We start from the raw sequence: 18,155 nt of genomic DNA on the forward strand, positions 1-18,155 counted from the left end.
ATATTAATTTTAACCTCATGCATTAACCACTTGTACTTTGAGTTTGGTGAGTTGTACAGCATCCTAAAAACTTACCAAAATTAAGTTTTTCAACAATTAACACTCAAGATCAAAGCTTTCAACCCATTGAACTTACCACTCATGTTGCTAGCATCRTCATAACCTTGTCCTCTTACCTATTTTAAAGATAAATTAAGCTATTTAGCCAAATATTCAATGATATAATTTAAAACTTAAAGCAAATAATTTATTAACAAACCTTTTTACCTTTGTGAAACTCAATCCATATTTTGCAAATAAAGCATCCAGGGCAGATTTAAGACTTACAGCAGATGTATCCATGACATGAACAATGCCGACAAATCTTTCTTGAACAACTCCAATTTTGTCAACAAACCTCAAAACCACGACCATTTGTTCTTTTCTAGAGACATCACTAGACTCATCCACCAACAAAGCAAATACATCATCACCTATTTCCCCAATAACGTCTTTCAACACCTCTTCCACAAAGCAAGTAACAAGATCTTTTTGAATCTTTGGAGATGTCAATTGATTGTTCTTAGGGGCATTTTATAATATAACCTTTTCAATCTCACCATTTGTTCTTCCAATTAACTTTAAAGTCCCCAAGAAAAGCCCTTTGTACATAGACTTTTCCGACTCATCGTTGCCACGAAATGGTAAAGCATTCTCCAACAAATATCTACAAACTTCAATGGAAGCATTCAATTGCATGTGGTACTCGGTCTTCATGAGTTCTGTTTGTTTACAAAGGGCAACAACAATTGATTGGTTTTGGTTAACCAAATCTTCACATTTTTTAAGTGCTTTATGGTGAAAACTATTAACCTCACCCTCATGAAGCGTAAGTCTATCTTTTTTACTCCAACTATTGAATCCCTCCGCCATAAATGCATCTATCCCATGATTCCCACCTTGGTCTCTAAACAAGTAACAAGGCAAACAATATGCTCTATCTACTTTTACACTGTATTCCAACCACTGAAATTGATCAAACCAAGTAACAACAATCCGTCTTGCTTTAGCCCCTATAACTTTGGTTGGAAAGATGTGACCTCGTGGTTGACAAGGACCCCTTACCAAGTATTTTCGTCTAATTTCATCTCTTTGATTTGGGTTATAAGTTATAATTATGGGTCTCTCTGATGGATCCCAAGGAAGATCGTTAACATCAATCACATTGTTGGATGCATCATTATTACCGGTTGATGATGAAGCTTTTCGTTTCAAATATCTTTCCATAATGAATTAGTTACGTAAATCTAAGTAATGAAAGCAATAATAAGTAATCAGTAAATCTAATCAACATCTGAAGCCTAAACATCATCAACTAAACTAAATAATCAATTAATGAATGATCAATTTGTAACTCAGTAACTCAGTCTGTCAGTCAACAATTCAATTTTATTCAATCATCATCAAATTCAAGAGTTAACTTAAGAGTAATCACTAATCAAGTAATTAACTAAAAGTCTAAAACTACTTAACAATCTTAACTACAACAGTTGTATTGATCATCAACAAATAATTAATCTAAGATTAAGAGTAAAAATGGATACCTAAAATGGGTAAATATGAAAATAGAGATTAAAGTCACCAAATAGCCATTGTAGCAAGCGACTCGAGTGAGAATCGTTCGAGTGAGTCTTCAAGAATCGTCCGAGTGAGTCAGTGAGTCTTCAAGAATTGTTCCAATCGATTGACTCGCTGCGCTGTCGTTGTGTCGCTCACTCGCACCAGATCTCTTGTCGTCGCTCACTCGCACCAGGTACGTATCCGTCGACGTGTTTAGGCCTTAGGGATTTAAGCCTTAAGGGTTGTTGGCAGTTGGGTCAGTTTAGTTGGCACTTGGGTTGGGCTAAGCTAAACACCTTATTTGATTAATTGATATTTTTTGGGCTTCGCATTTTAGACAATTGGGCTTTGCATTTTTATAATTTTGTTTGGTTATTTGGGCTTTGTTTTGTTTTGGTTTTAGTTGCACTATTTGGATTTCAGGGAAATACGGTAGCACCTTCTAAAACGATATGGTAGCACCTTTAACAAATCTAAATTTTTTACCCTTCGGAAGCGAAATAATACGGTGGCACGTGCCACCCATGCCACCACACCAGGTCCGCCCATGTCGCTGGGTACCCAAAACCAGAACTGACGAGTACATGCTATTTTTTTAATAAATATTTTATATGTTTATTGTATTTAATAAACTAAAATTAAAATTATTAATTAACTTTTTAGCGTTACTTGATCTTTCCTCCGGACCGAACACGATTTGATGGTCTTCCCTCCAAATCGATTTTTGCACTTGATTTCTCCTCCAAATCGATTTCTAACACTCAATGTCTCCTTCGAAGGTAACGATTTATGCACTCAATTTCTCTCCAAGGCAATAGATTCTACAGTCGATTTCTTCTCCATGTCTATTGTTTGTGGTTGTTTGTCGATTTCTTCAATGCTTTTTTTCTTTCATGTGAAACCATATATTTGTTTAATAGCATATTTTTATGGTTTTATTAGCTTTTATTTGTTTTTGTCTTTTTTTCTTGATGGATATAATAGGTTTTTTTGTTCATGAGTAAATTATCATCATCAACATGATAGATATAGTAGGTTTATTTGTTCATGGATACCATGGGTTTGATTCAGTAGGATGTTTTTGTTTATTAGTAATGTTTCCTTATAGATATAGTAAGGTTTTTTTGTTCATTGATACCATGGGTTTGATTCATTAGGTTTTTTATGTTCATCAGTAATGTTTTTTTTCCGTTGGTGCATTGTAGTATTTATTTCTTTAAATCGGATTAGTTTTCACGGTTTGTAATATTTATTTCTTTACGTTGGTGCTTTGCAATAGACCAATAATTAATTTTTTTATAGTATGAAATGATAAGTTTTTAAAAAAAATTAGACACCGGGTAACCGATATCGGAACCGAAACCGATGGTTATGGGACCAACCCAAATATAAAGAACCGGTGTAAGGAACCGTTGTTCCTGTTCCTTCATTCTAGGAACCGCCGGTTCGGGTTACATGAATTTTGGCCAAGTACCCGCCTTAACTCACCCTACTTATAGCATCTCTAATAACTATGCTATAGTTTTTCTAAAATATAGTATTAAAAGTCAAATCTCTAAAAAAATTACATTTAACTCCAACAAATATTCTATTTTGGCAATTCTATCATTAATTACATTATTAAAGTATTCAATACATTTAATGAAATATTATATCTCTCTCCTAAACATTTAATTTCAATTAATTTTAGAGATTTCTCCAAATTTGGAGATTTTTACCTTACCTCTCTACTTTTATCTATCTTAGCATTCAATATAGCATAGATGTAGGAGTAAAAAATTGCTAAAATCTCATTTTTCTTCATTTTAACATACTGTTGGAGATTATCTCATCATCCTACTAGCCTAGGGGTAAATGATGGGTTGAAGTCCCGTGTAAATATAGTTGACTTTGTGGATTAATATGTTTCTATAATTGAGGAGGTCTTTTCATAAATAGAAGAAACGTATTTTTTTTTAATTGGGAGGAACATTTTTGAAAGAACTTGACTTTCTATATAATTTTTTTCTTAAAAGTTTGATGAATAAGCTAGCCACTTTATATATATATATATAGAGAGAGAGAGAGGGAAGATCAAATATTAACCATCATTTTTGTGTTAACTTTGAAAACCCTCTCAACCAATCAAATTCTATTATTCTTATATGTTTATGTCTTGTTCATTTTACCCTTACAAGGGTATTCTAGTAAATTGAATTCATTTGTAACCCCCAAACAATTAATGGGGAGTTACAAAAGCTGTAGTAGCAGTTAACGGTAAGCGATAGGGGAATTAGCTTGCCCCTTCCTACAGGGGAGGTGAAGTTTTTCTTGTTTAGTTAAGTAAGGTATGCATTCATATTATTAAATTTTTTTTTACTAATGATCTTCCATGTTCATTCTTGTATGAATTCCTAAATCGCATAAGAAACACGGTAGTAACAATTTTCGGTATTGATCAATTTGAACACAAATGAACCGTGAACACAATTTGAACACAAATGAACAACCGTGAACACAATTTGAACACAAATGAACCATGAACACAATTTGAACAAATTAACAGATGAACATAAATTAACATATGCTACCTTAATTTTGTGGGACGTCTATGTATGTGAATATATGGGCCAGAAATTGCACATATCGTGTTCATTTGTGTTCATATTGTGTTCACGGTTCATTTGTGTTCAAATTGTGTTTACGGTTGTTCATTTTTGTTCAAATTGTGTTCACGGTTCATTTGTGTTCAAATTAATCAATACCGAAAATTGTTACTACCGTGTTTCTTATGCGATTTATGAATTCATATAAGAATGAACATGGAAGATCAATAGTAAAAAAAAATAATAATAATATGAATGCATATTTTTTGGGATTTGATTGTTTGTAACTCCCCAAACAATTGGAAGATCAATAGTAAAAAAAAATAATAATAATATGAATGCATATTTTTTGGGATTTGATTGTTTGTAACTCCCCATTAATTGTTTGGGGGTTACAAATGAACTCAATTTACTAGAATACTCTTGATAAGTTTATTTTTTTCTTCCCAAAATGCCCCTTTCTCATTGTTCACTAGGCCTCATAAAAAATCAAACTTTAAAATTTAATTTTTTTTATTGATTAATCTTAACCGTTGATTATAGATTTGGATGGCCAAGATAAGTTAATAAGATTAACACAAGAATGATGGTTAGCATTTGATCTTGGCCCGATATATATATATATATATATATGCACATCAAGTAAAATATTAGACAAACAATATAATACGACTTGTTTGAAATCATCAAAACAATATATAAAAACATGGTAATCTTGGACCAACAAGAATATGGACAATTATTTTGGAAAGAAGGGAACTATTTTGGCCATATTTGAGGTACATGTGATTTAGCTTATGATCCCTATGAACTAATTGTCATTTATGAGGACAATATCACTCTTTTTAATCAAGGGAAACATGGTTAGATCAAAAGGGATACTACTAAACACAATTTTGCCAAAGTTGTTTTTTACACATGAACAAGCACTTCAAAAGATTAAAGTACAACATATTGAATTAGAAATGACATGTATCATGTACCATGTTCTCCAAGTCACTGCCAAAATATCGTTCCAATGATATGTTAAAACGATCAGACTTTGAAAACTCTCTGAGCTACCCTAAATGACATGTATTATGCACCCTGTTGTGTGCAAGTGAGGATTGCATCCCGACGTATGTTTAACATCACCTTGTATGCATGTGAGGGGGAGCATCCCGTTGAATGCTTGTGTACTCTTTTAATTTTTTTTATTTCAAAGGTTTGTCCCATTGGGTTTACCTTGACAAAGATCTTTTTTAACAAAACACAAACTTGATCCCGTTCTCACTAAGTATTACCGAAGTCAAAAGGGGTATCCAGTTGCATACTTCTAACCACTATGAATTCTTTTTCCCTTCGATTATAGATTCTTCCCACTGGGGTTTTTCTAACTAGGTTTTAATGAGGCAACTGTGTACGGTTATTTCCCTCGCTACTACTGATCCTTGTGTACTCGTTTGTCCTTCAACCAAGTTTTTCCCCATCGGGTTTTTGTGGCAAGGTTTTGATGAGACACATACTTTCTAGTCATTTGAATCGTACACTTGTATAGTGTTCCATCTCATACATTTATCTCATTCGACTTATACACTTAGCCAGAGTTTTGTCCCAAAGAGTTTTCTCTGGCAAGATTTTGACGAGGCGAGTATTAAATTGACTGTCAAAACACACAAACATAAAAGTGCGAGTGCTATGTGGTGTACATCAAGACACCCTAGGGGGATTGTTGTAACTTATAAATGAATGATTTACCTATCATATTTAACACCATAATTGATAGACTTTATGTATGAATTAATAGGCCTATATAACTCCTAGCATTCATTTATGTATTGACTCAAGCTTTGCACTGTATAAAAGGGTTGATGCCTTATCATTTGTACACACAATCATATCTCAATATCTAAGCTCTCTTACTCTCTCTATCATGATCTAATTTTACCCACAACGGTAATAAAATTGGATCTATTAATCATGATATAACAACATATATAGTATGGAAAACAACCTCAACATACAACTTTTAATCAAATAATGATTGTAATTTTATTTGTGTTATGCCATTCTATTTTGTATTTTTATCAAATTTGTATGTATGCGTGTGCGTGCGTGCGCACACACACGACAGACAGACAGACAGACAGACACACACACACACACACACACACACACACATATATATATATATATATATATACTTTTAATAATAGCATTGAGTTAAGGTGAAAATCATAAGAATGGATCTCCACTATTGAATGCACATTAGGATGACATGCACCAGATCAATTCCGATATCAAACGCGATTCATGGATGAGTTTGAGATTAAGGATGATCAAAGATTTAGATCATCTCTTACATTTCTCACCTTAATTCTCCTTCTTACACGATCCTTTGCCTTTAATAATATCTATATACATTTTCTTTCAAACTATATAATATTTATATACAACAAATATTCTTATACACTGCTCACTTTTACCTCCAGAAAGACTATGCTCTTACTGATGACCAAGATAATGTCGTGACTTGTGTCAATAACCCGTTGGTAATTCCAAAATTAATGATTATAAATATCGACAATTACCAAATCAAATTTCCTCTTGATACATGTTTATCATATTGTTTAAAAGTAATGATACGACATAAATAATTCATATTAACACATATAAATATCATACAATTACCACTATCTTATTTTTTTATGCATATTCATGCCGTATCGTAACCAAATGATTAACGTTATCCTTGCTCTATGAATATAAATTATCGTAATAACAATATTTGCATTTTCTTATTATAGGTATTCGTTTTTTATATGTAACTTGGTTATAAAGCGATATGTGACCTAGGTTCAAAACGTCCATCGTCTCACTGATCGACCTTGACCCCTGCTATTTTAAGGTCATATCATGTCGCAAATAAAAAATGTCATGAAGGCCGAAGCCAATCCAATATTACATTTTCTTAATAATAATTACTAGTTGTGTACCCGCGCAATGCGGCGGGAGCCATGAATTTTAACGATTTTGAAGTTCTACTGGTTTTATAAGATAAGATTTAACGATAATATAGGTTACACTTGATCTTTACATATTAATACAATTTGAATAAATAAGAGTTATGGTTCCAATTACAGAGTATCGATGGAAAAAATTGTATGACAGTTTAAAATCCAATATATTTAAAATCCAACATATTTAAACGACTCCACAAATATATTCGATTTACACAAAGAGCAAATAACCAAGAAACTTGAGTTTTAAGATAAATACTAAAAACCAATAAAGAAAACTAAAAATTTGACAGATCATAAGTCATGAAAAGACAAAAAAAGTTGGGTTTTAGAATGAAATTTCAACTGCTTACCATCTTTATTTTCCAAAAACTCAGATTAATGTTGAATTAATACATGTATATATATATTTCAAAAAAACCCAAGAACATATTAATTCAAAACATATTATACAATGCAATTTGGACAGCCTAACCCCAAAATATATAGTATATAAATAAATAAATAACTATAAAAGTATAAATCGTAAATATTAAAAATATTTTTTCACAGTATATATAATATATAATAATATAATTAAGTAAAAAACTATTCAATATTGGACTCATTTCGAAGGTATTAACGAGACGATTATAATGGTGTAACTTGTTAAAATAAAAATGTATTTTTTAAATATGTTTTAATTGATATACGATTATGTATGTTAATTTGATAAATGTTTAAAATAAAACATTTAAAAGTAAATGACGTAAAATAAATAAATTAATTAATCATAGGGGTATAAAATGTAAATTTAAAATTATAATTAAAAAAAATCGGTTGTAAGAAAGTGAGTGTATGTGAGAGGGTGAGTGTATGTGAGGAGAAGATAGGATGAAAAAGTGAAAAAGTGAAAAAGTGAAAAAGTGAGTATAAAGGGTATTTTCGTCATTTAGAATTTTAAGACTTTAAGACTTTTGCTAAATTTGCTTAATAAGATAGTATAGATTAGTATGCTGTTAACCTTGGTTTTGACCTATGTAAATTTTGTGGCGGTGTTCTGTTAATAAATTATGAAAGAATCTGATAAAATTGAAATGTGAAATTTATTTGGAAATTTTTATTTTCTTCTTTTGGTTCATCTTTTTTAGAGAAAGAATTTTCAAAATCCAATTAATTCCTTAAATAAGGGATTTGAACATTTATTGGCAATAAAATAGTATTTTTAATGGAATAAAATGTTATAATTTTATAGTCGCAAGTATACTTCTTAACTCTAATATGATAAAACAGACGCTCATCTCCTTCTCCATCGTATTGATTTATGATTTCTCTCCATCGCTTCTCGGGTTCGATTTCTCTCCCCTCCATTGCTTCTCCAAGTTCCAAACAGACATATTTTAATTCATTTAACAAATTTCATTGCAATGTCTGCCAACCAAACATGTGGTCAAACTTAATCACATGTCGCTATATTTGAATAGACACGTGTCGCTATCTCGTTTGTTTCCCGATTCACAACAGACAGGTTTGTAACTGAACTTTCCTATCTCTCTCTCTTTATATATATATATACACACACACACACACACACACATCGAAACAGTGTTAGGGATAAGTAATGTCATCCTTGACCCAACCCTGATCCGCTTCATGTATAGAAACCAACCCCTCTCTTGTAACCCACTAAAAAGTGTCCTTGCCCCATTAGGCCATTAGAGGCGGGTACCATCTTTAAATTTTTGGTAAAATAGAAATTCAAAAAAATCTAATCTAATTTTGAATGATTAAGTTCTTGAACTATTTTTTGAATAAAAAACCTTTAAACTTTCTCATTTTGAATGAATAAGTCTCTAAACATTTTTTTCAATAAAATAAACCATCAAACTTTTAAAAATTGGTTACCTACATTATTCAGAAAAATTACTTGTAACTGACCAATAATGTCTTAAACTACTTGTAACCTCCTAAAAATATATCAAAAAGGGAAGGTCGATGGCAGAGACCAACAATGTAATAGCCGATATGAAAAACAAACAACGATTGGGTGATAGAGAGTGGCGAGAGGGAGTGATACCGTTGTTGCGAGGGATTTGAAGGGTGTATGATTTGGAAACGGTAAAATTGATTTAAGTTTCTTTTTTACCTAATACGTTTATTTGTTTTTTTAATAAAAGAATGTAGGTAACTAATTTTAAAAAGTTTGATGATTTTTTTTTGTATAATGTTCAGGAACTTAATCATTCAAAATAAGAAAGTTTAATAGTTTTTATTAAAAAAAGGTAGTTTAAAGACTTAATCAATTAAACCGATAAAATATAATGATTTTTTCATTAAAAATAATTCAAAGATTTAATAATTCAAAATACAACCGTTAATAGGATTTTTACAAATTTTGTCATTATGATAATGCATTTTCCTGGGTTTGGATTATTGGATTTTGATTTTTACAAATGACTTTGTGAATATTATGAGCCAATCTTTTGAGTTAAATGATGGTGGGTGGTAGTTGATATTAATGACAGAGAATGATAACCATGCTTCTAGTGGACATTCATTGATGATCAACATCGTAAATAAAAATAATTTTAACAAAAAAATAAAATGATAAGATAATAGGTAATAATTCTATGTAACAAAAATAATAAAATAAAATTTTATATATATTTTTTTTAAAATGTAAAACTATAAAATCATAATAAAATAAAATAAAATATAATTTTAAAATAAAACAAAAATAATAAAATAAAATTTTATATATATTTTTTTTAAAATGTAAAACTATAAAATCATAATAAAATAAAATAAAATATAATTTTAAAATAAAACAAAAATAATAAAATAAAATCGTCCGGTGTAAGAAGCTGCTTTTGGTCAAACCATCTAGTTTCCTTTCTGGGCGTGTTTCCTTTCACGCAATGTCAAGGAGATTTTTGCTGAAATGGTTATGCGTGGTATCCACAATCTCAAATGTTAAACGTAAGTCGTTGGTGATGGGGACGTTGGAAATAAAAAGTCAAAAAGAAATAAAATATAATTTTAAATTAAAGATCCATATTATTATCAGTTGTCAATTTTGTTTTCGATAAAGACAATTAATAACTGAATCAGATATTTTCCTATTATTTTTATATCTGTAATAGTGCGATAAGAAGGTTTGGCCCCACATTTAAGCACGATATAGTTGAGTTCCTTGCCTTTGCAACTTTGCCTTAGGATTAGTCAGTATATTTCTCGATGGGATCAAGAAAGGGATATAATCATGTCGTAAGAATATTTAGCCATAAACGAAGAAAGCCATTAGATAAAAAAAATGATTGTAAGGTCACAATTCTTGACCGTAATTATATATTGTTGATTTGTAATGCTATTTCATATGTACCCGGGCCATGGAGAACTAGAAAGCAACATATTTGGTTCGAGTCTTGCAAGCAAGCCTACTGAGCATTTTTCTAGCCGTTCTCCAAGACCACTAGGATTAATCGAGATATGTGCAAGTAGGGGTGCTCAATAATCTGAGAGTCTGGCCGGTAAGTGAGTAGGAGGACTCTTACCATAATTAGTGTTTACCGGGATAAATTGTTGCACACGATGCATTTTAGTGAATAAAATCTGACCCGGTAAGTAAGCAATAGAGAATTTTACCAATAAATGCTTATCGGCTAAGTGTTTAAGTAAACGACCCCTAAGTTTGTTTCAAGGTACGACTACGACTACTAAGGTCAAGTGATATATGAATTATTGCCTTAATTAATGTATGTATTATTTCCATTAATGGAGAAAAAACCAGCAGCCTACGACTACAACGTTTAATGGCGTTTGTGGGACAACATATATGAAGAAGTTTTATAAATTCCACAATGACACATAAAAAGATTAAATAGAAATATCTATGGTACAGCTTAAAAAATTATAAAGAAGCGGCTGCTAGTGTATGTATTGTGTATATCATGGTCAAACAAGGTGGGTGTCTGGATAGATTAAGCTGTATATCAAATGGTAGGGGTAGATCTTGCAAAATGGCATGCAGATGAACTGAATGACTACAGAAAACTTAATACTGACTTGTGAGAGGAGGAAGAACATATGTTAATGGAGAAGCTTACCATTCTTCTGTTCTGCTTTGGTGCCTTAATTTCTCTGTTGACTATCTCTAATGCAGCAGACACTTTAGCCACAAATGAAGCCATGCGAGATGGTGATACCATCCTTTCAGCTGGTGGAATGTTTGAACTGGGATTTTTCAGCGTGGGTAACTCCAGGAATCGATACCTGGGGATATGGTACAAGAAGGTTTCAAATAGGACCGTTGTTTGGATCGCAAACAGAGATGCACCACTTAACAATACTTCAGGCATGCTCCAAGTCAGTAGTGACGGAATCCTGCAGCTTCTCAGTGATGGTGATACCATTTGGTCATCTTCATCTGTATCATTAAGGAATATTGCTCCGGTGGCACAGCTCTTGGATGATGGAAACCTTGTTGTAAGGGATGAACGTAGCACCGATCAGCAGATATTCATATGGCAAAGCTTTGATTACCCTACAGACACCATTCTCCCAGGTATGAAATTTGGTAAGGACTTGGTTACTGGCATCGACAGGCGCTTTATATCGTGGAAGAGCGTTGATGATCCTTCTACCGGACAGTACACGGCGTATATGGATACGAATGGATTCCCACAGATATTCGTGAGGCAAGGCAACGATTTGCACTCGAGATCTGGGCCGTGGAATGGCCTTAGGTTCAGTGGCATGCCTGAATGGAGAGTAAAGGCAACAGCATTGAAGGAGTTTGTTTTCAATGAGAAGGAGATATTCTACAGATATAAGGTTGCTAATAGTTCGATTATTTCTAGGTTGTATATGAACCCGGAAGGCGATCTAACACGCATGAATTGGGTTGATCAAACCCGAAGTTGGTTTCATATTTTGACTACTGTACCCGTTGATAGTTGTTCGCCATATGGACTATGCGGCCCATACGGAACCTGTAACGCGAACAACTTCCCTGTCTGTAGTTGTATGAGAGGTTTTGAACCGAAACACCCAGAGCAATGGAGCGTAGCAGATTGGTCCGGTGGGTGTACGCGTAGATTACCTTTGAATTGTGGGAGTGGCGACGGGTTTCTTAGAATTTCGGGTGTGAAATTCCCAGACACCCGACGTTCATGGTACAATTCGAGCATGACTCTAGGAGAATGCGAGATGGCGTGCAGGATGAATTGCTCTTGCACGGCATATTCAGACTTAGATATCAGAAATGGTGGAAGCGGATGCTTGCTATGGTTTGATGAGCTGATGGATATTAGAGAATACGATGAAACCCAAAATCTTTACATTAGAATGGCCGTTTCGGAGTTAACAAGTAAGCACTTTTTATCGCGTTATTGGCTTTTAGAAGAATCGTACTTGACTTTCAAGTACGATGGTTCAAAAAATCGACCATTCTTGGAAATAATGGTTCTCACTGGTGCGGAATCTGATTCCGTTCTAACTATTATACATCACCAGCTTTCTTGCTTAATCATTTGGATGATCTATTTCACATTTGACAGAAAATGAAGGCATATATGTTGTAACATCTGTATACAATAATCCTGCATATGATCGATAATTCGTTTCTTTGTATTCAAGGTCTTACTACGACTCTCGAATCTGGTTCGAACAAAACGAAACATATAATCCTAGCGGTCGTGTTGGCTTCGGTTGGTTTGGTTCTAGTAGGCCTATCTCTTGCAATGTATGCAAGAAGCAAGAAGAAAAGATACTTCATGAACAGACAAGGTAAGGCAAATTGAGTTTTTTTTCAATTCGATATCGGCTCCTTTTACAAAACAATTCGGTCAACACTAACAAAACCGGGTTTATAGGCGCGAAAGATGCCCAAGTGTCCTGATAGATTGCTTTATCGTACTTAAGTTTATAGGACCAAACAATTATGTGTCCTATAAGCGTTGTAATAGATTTATAGGACGCTTTTGGACATGTTGCAAGTTCTTTTAGGACGTTTTTAAATTGTCGCATTTAGTTTTTTATGACACTTTTAAGAAGTGTTCTACGACCACATCTTTGTATAGGGCATATGTTTTTAATAAGAAAATTTTCAAATAATGTCATATAAAAGTTAATATGACGCTTTATTTCAAAAGCGTACTAAAAAACTTGTTATTACGTCTAAAAACGTCTTGTAAACTTATTGCAACGCTTTTACATAGGATGCATCATTGTTTGGTCTTATAAACCTAAGTTTTATAAAGCAGTCTATTAAGACATTTTTAAGGTCCTATAAACCCGAATTTGTTTCTCTTGAAATAGTTTTACGTATGTAACCTGGTGCAAGACTTGAATGTAGATTCCATCAATGAGGGTGGGAAGGAAGATGCAGAATTACCAACTTTTAGTCTGTCTAAAATTGCCAAGTCTACAAGTAACTTCTCCATTACCAATAAGCTTGGAGAAGGTGGCTTTGGTGCTGTCTACAAGGTAATTGTTTACCGGGTAAATTGTTGCATACGATATTGTTTTAATATACTACAATCTTATCCGGTAAAATAGATTATAGTGTTGACTCCTATTGATAAGCGCTTACCGGGTAAGTATTTGGGTAAACGGCCCCTTGCTTTTCCAACGAGTCACTTTAGATCATGAAATGAGCAAAACCCTTTGGCATCGATTCATAATGTAGTTCAGCCCCAGAGATTAACCATTGTACACTAGACAAGGGCTTATTAAAAGTAAAACACTTGATTGGATGTTTTATTAAGTATTCATGTTAAAACCTGTTGGTCATGGTTCCAGCATCTTCCTAAATCAAAACGTGGCGTTTGCTGCTACGCTATAAGGGAAATAAGGTTGCGCCTTCACCAAGACAATTGCTTTTGATGTAGTGGGTAAGCGTTTAATCCTAACAATTGGTATCAGAGCAGGTCACGGGTTCGAATCCCATTGTGTGCATAATATGCAAGGAGTGAATAATTATGAGAAAGGCATGTTGCACGGCTATTGACTTCTAACGAAGCTCTTATTAGTACCGGCAGATGCTGGGGGGGGATTGTTGGTCACGGTTTCAGCATCTTCCTAAATCGAAACGTGGCGCTGGCTGCTACACTATAAGGGAAATAAGGTTACGCCTTCACCAAGGCAATTGCTTTTGGTGTAGTGGGTAAGCGCTTGATCCTAACAAAACCCTAATAACATCTTCAAAAGTTATGTTGTAATTTTTTATAAAATAGAGTTTTTAAATCAATATCACTAAAAGTTACATCCAACTTCGACAATTATAGCAATTCCGACATTAATTATATTATTAAAATATCCTATACACTACAATAAAATTAGATTTATAGAACGCCACCAATAAATAAGTGTCTTAATAGACCACTTTATAAGGCATAATCTATAGGACCAAATAATAAAACGTCTTGTTTAAAGGTGTTCTAATAAGTTTATATGATGCTTTTGGACGTATAAACAAGTTTTTTAGGACACTTATAATACAAAGCACCGCATTAGCTATTTTATAGGACATTTTTGATAAAACGTCCTATAAACTCATCTTTTTGTAGGACACTTGTGTTTATATGACACTTATTCAAATAGTGTCCAATAAAATAAGTAATATGACGTTTTTATAGAAGTGTCCTAACAAACTTGTTACGATGCTCAAAAGCGTCGTATAGACTTATTAACGCCTTTAGATAAAACGTTTTGTTTATTAAAAGATAACCAAGAAGGTTAGAGAAGTTAATTGTTCATGTTAATTAAGAAAATATAACAATTCTTCAAAAACTACAGGGTGTGTTGGATGATGGACGAGAAATAGCTGTGAAGCGATTGTCGAAAACTTCGAGACAAGGGATCGACGAGTTCAAGAATGAAATTCGATGTATTGCAAAACTTCAGCATCGGAATCTCGTGAAGCTGTTAGGATACTGCATTCAAGGAGACGAAACAATGCTAATTTATGAATACATGGCTAACAAAAGCCTCGATTTAGCTTTATTCGGTTTGCCTCTCTTTCATCATCGTATTTACGTTATGATCTCGTAAATTTCACTACAGTTTTAACCCAGTTTTTGAAAAATTTGGACAGATGAAGGCCAGAGCTCGATATTGCTTGATTGGCCCCAACGCTACCGTATTATCCATGGAATTGCTCGAGGTCTCCTTTATCTGCATCAGGATTCTCGGCTTCGGGTTATTCACAGAGATTTGAAAGCGGGAAATATTTTGTTGGATTATGACATGAACCCTAAAATCTCAGACTTCGGTCTTGCTAGAAGATTTATAGGGTTCGAGACAGAAGCCACGACGAATAAAGTGGTCGGAACTTAGTAAGAAACTACTAACCATGTATAATTTACATTTATCTAATTTGCTCATCATCGTTATCACAACGAATTTGGCTATGCTTATTAGTTTCGCATTATCGGAAAAGGGTATTTTGGACATTTGACAAATACTTTCCTCGAATTATATGCATGGTCACATGTTGATATATATTGATCATCTATTTTTTTAATCTGCAGTGGTTATATCTCTCCAGAATATGCAGTCCATGGGCTTTTCTCAGTAAAATCAGACGTATTCAGTTTTGGAGTTTTGGTGTTGGAAATAGTGAGCGGAAAGAAAAACCGAGGATTCTTTCATGAAGAACACGACGATAACCTTCTTGGACATGTAAGTTTAACGAACATATATATTCTCCCGATTTTTTTATAGCAAATATTAGTGATTTGATCCATGTACCTTATGTTTCGACCATTGCCACTGTTATCTTACCCGATAACAAATGAGCCAATCATTTTTTTTCAAGAATTCCCGATATTTACATTTATATCGTACTCCGATTTTAACATTTTTTAGGCATGGAGACTTTATAACGAAGAGAGGACCCTTGAGCTTGCAAGTTCTCAGATAAGGGATGTGTGCATCGACTCTGAATTACTTCGATCCATACATATTGGTTTGTTATGTGTGCAACAACATGCGGAAGATAGGCCAACTATGTCGTCCGTGGTTGTGATGTTGGATAACGAGAGTACATTGCCTCCACCAAAACAACCCGCATTTTTCACTCAAGTGAGTTTGCCTGAAAACAATGCTATTTCATTGGGTCCGACACAAAATTCTGTCGATAATGTCACCATAACGATGTTAGATGCTCGATAGAACGCAGCCACTCGTGCCAATATACGATATGTGAGTTATTGAACTTGCATTTGGAAGCTCTACATGTTATTGAACATGATGGGTGTTCAACTGTTCTAGTTGAGTTACGACCGAATGGCTTTCGACACTTTTTGATGGTTGTATCTTCGCCGATCTTTAGATACATAAGCGGGTTCGGGTCGGGCTGTAAATGGATATCGAAACGTTTGTGCATCTATTTGCATTTGTATGCATTATATGCTTCAAAGAAGAACACATATATGAATGTTTTTCAAATTTTAAACATGGTAACACTACAACAAAATTGGGTTTATAGGACACCCCCAATCTCTAAGTGTCTCAATAGACCGCTTTATAGGACTTAATTTATAGGACCAAAATATAAAGTGCCCTATCTAAAGGTGTTGTAATAAGTTTATACGACGCTTTTGGGCGTCTTAACAAGTTTTTAAGGACATTTTTAATACAAAGTGTAGCATTAACAACTTTATAGGACACTTTTGAGAAACTGTCTTATAAACTCAATTTTTTATTGGACACTCGTTTTTATAGGATATTTTTTCAAATAGTGTACTATCCATCCGTCCGCCCTCCGTCCGTCCGTCCGTCCGTCCAATTGTTTTACGGATATTTTGTTCAATTGTGAAAAAAATACATGTGAACTTTTCGTGGTTCACAAAATTTCCAAGTGGTTAAACCCCAACTTTAAATGAGTAAATGTGACTCAATATTTGATGGTTTTCGTTGATTCTTGTTCCTATGGTTGAGAAAAATGATTTTTTTATAGTTTTTGCAAACAAAATCAATGAAAGTGGTTGAAAAATGAGGTCAAACGGCCTTAAAAAGCGAACAGAGCTTGAGTAGAGATGCGACCATGCAGGTAGTCGGCCGACGAAAATGGCCAGACGCCAGCGGTGACCGGCCAACCTGCTTGATGAGCTGAATCTCTCCTTTGGGCCAGACTGTTGAGCTGTGTTAGGTCCATAACTTAATTGGGTAATTAAGTTTTGGGCCTAATCTAATTAATAATTTCATATTCTATTTTATTATATTGTATAGGTTATATTAGTTGATTAATTTAATTTTAAATTTTATTAATATGTTATTTAATTCATATATTAATTCAGTTAGAAAATTAATATTTTCCAAAGTGATTTATTAAATTATTTAATAAATGTTTCGTAATTTGCTTTAGAAATGATTTAAGACACCTAATAAATGACAGATGATTCATTCAATTATTAAAAGGATAAATCGATATTAAGAGTTGTTATCAAGCATGACATTTAGAGATTTATTAAATTATTTTAATGATTTAGTAGTGTGATTAAAATGTCGTAATTTAAGTTAAATATATCCAATGGATGTTTAAATTTGAAGTGATATATTTATAAAATCAATGAAATGATTAATTTGATGTTTTAAGGTGTCATCAAGTTCAAGGTTTGACTTAAATTTGGTTGAAGTTGACTAAGGGTTGAGTTTTTCTTCATTTAACCCACAATTATTTTAACGATAGGATCAAATAAAGATATTTGATACGTTAGCTGACTCGATTTTTGAAGTCTGATTTTAGATCAGGTCGAGTTAGACTGTAGTTGACTTTTGGAGAAATTAAGACATTTAAATATGGATCAATACCAGTATCATAATAACACATGTTAGACACATCATAATACAACATAAGTGCAATATAGCATTGTGCAACACTATAGAGAGATGGTAAAACGGGGTAGAGTAAGTGATACAATATGTGTTTCCTTCCATATAGGGAGATCGTAAAACGGGGTAGAGTACGTACTATAGGTTATGTCACAGT

General features: G+C 33.3%; 2 protein-coding genes across 4 annotated transcripts in view; one reads left to right on the top strand and one right to left on the bottom strand.

The window, feature by feature from the left end:
- Positions 1 to 1,266, bottom strand: part of LOC112508948 (zinc finger MYM-type protein 1-like) — a 2,328-nt gene extending 1,062 nt beyond the window's left edge. Inside the window, exons 1-3 of the mRNA XM_025113814.1 lie at positions 586 to 1,266; positions 268 to 501; positions 137 to 176 (exon numbers count right to left, since the gene is read on the bottom strand). Of these exons, the coding sequence (XP_024969582.1) occupies positions 137 to 176; positions 268 to 501; positions 586 to 1,266 (955 nt within the window). The remainder of the gene's footprint in view (positions 1 to 136; positions 177 to 267; positions 502 to 585) is intronic.
- A 9,988-nt stretch (positions 1,267 to 11,254) lies between these two features.
- LOC112509513 (G-type lectin S-receptor-like serine/threonine-protein kinase At4g27290) lies at positions 11,255 to 16,510 on the top strand. Of its 3 annotated transcripts, XM_025114501.1 has the most exons (8): positions 11,255 to 12,530; positions 12,800 to 12,954; positions 13,045 to 13,054; positions 13,518 to 13,648; positions 14,960 to 15,170; positions 15,258 to 15,498; positions 15,694 to 15,844; positions 16,031 to 16,510. In XM_025114501.1, exons 1-8 carry the CDS (start codon positions 11,255 to 11,257, stop codon positions 16,334 to 16,336), a joined length of 2,481 nt encoding a protein of 826 aa, XP_024970269.1. In that variant the 3' UTR covers positions 16,337 to 16,510. The 3 variants fall into 3 exon arrangements, with proteins under 3 accessions (XP_024970269.1, XP_024970270.1, XP_024970271.1); XM_025114502.1 differs by lacking the exon at positions 13,045 to 13,054 and having other exon boundaries at positions 11,255 to 12,537; positions 12,822 to 12,954; positions 13,532 to 13,648; positions 16,031 to 16,336; XM_025114503.1 differs by lacking the exons at positions 12,800 to 12,954; positions 13,045 to 13,054 and having other exon boundaries at positions 13,506 to 13,648; positions 16,031 to 16,336.
- Positions 16,511 to 18,155: the final 1,645 nt, after the last annotated feature.

The sequence above is a fragment of the Cynara cardunculus genome (genome assembly GCF_001531365.2).
Source record: "Cynara cardunculus var. scolymus isolate 2C chromosome LG 3, CcrdV1, whole genome shotgun sequence".
Classification (NCBI taxonomy): Eukaryota; Viridiplantae; Streptophyta; class Magnoliopsida; order Asterales; family Asteraceae; genus Cynara; species Cynara cardunculus.

What these genes read in the sequence shown, in the direction of transcription:
- LOC112509513 (XM_025114501.1), top strand. Translation starts at nt 11,255, where the DNA reads ATGGAGAAGCTTACCATTCTTCTGTTCTGCTTTGGTGCCTTAATTTCT. An exon ending in GGCCGTTTCGGAGTTAACAA is followed by an intron (nt 12,531 to 12,799) that starts GTAAGCACTTTT and finishes TTTGTATTCAAG; the next exon opens with GTCTTACTACGACTCTCGAA. An exon ending in AATAAAGTGGTCGGAACTTA is followed by an intron (nt 15,499 to 15,693) that starts GTAAGAAACTAC and finishes TTTAATCTGCAG; the next exon opens with TGGTTATATCTCTCCAGAAT.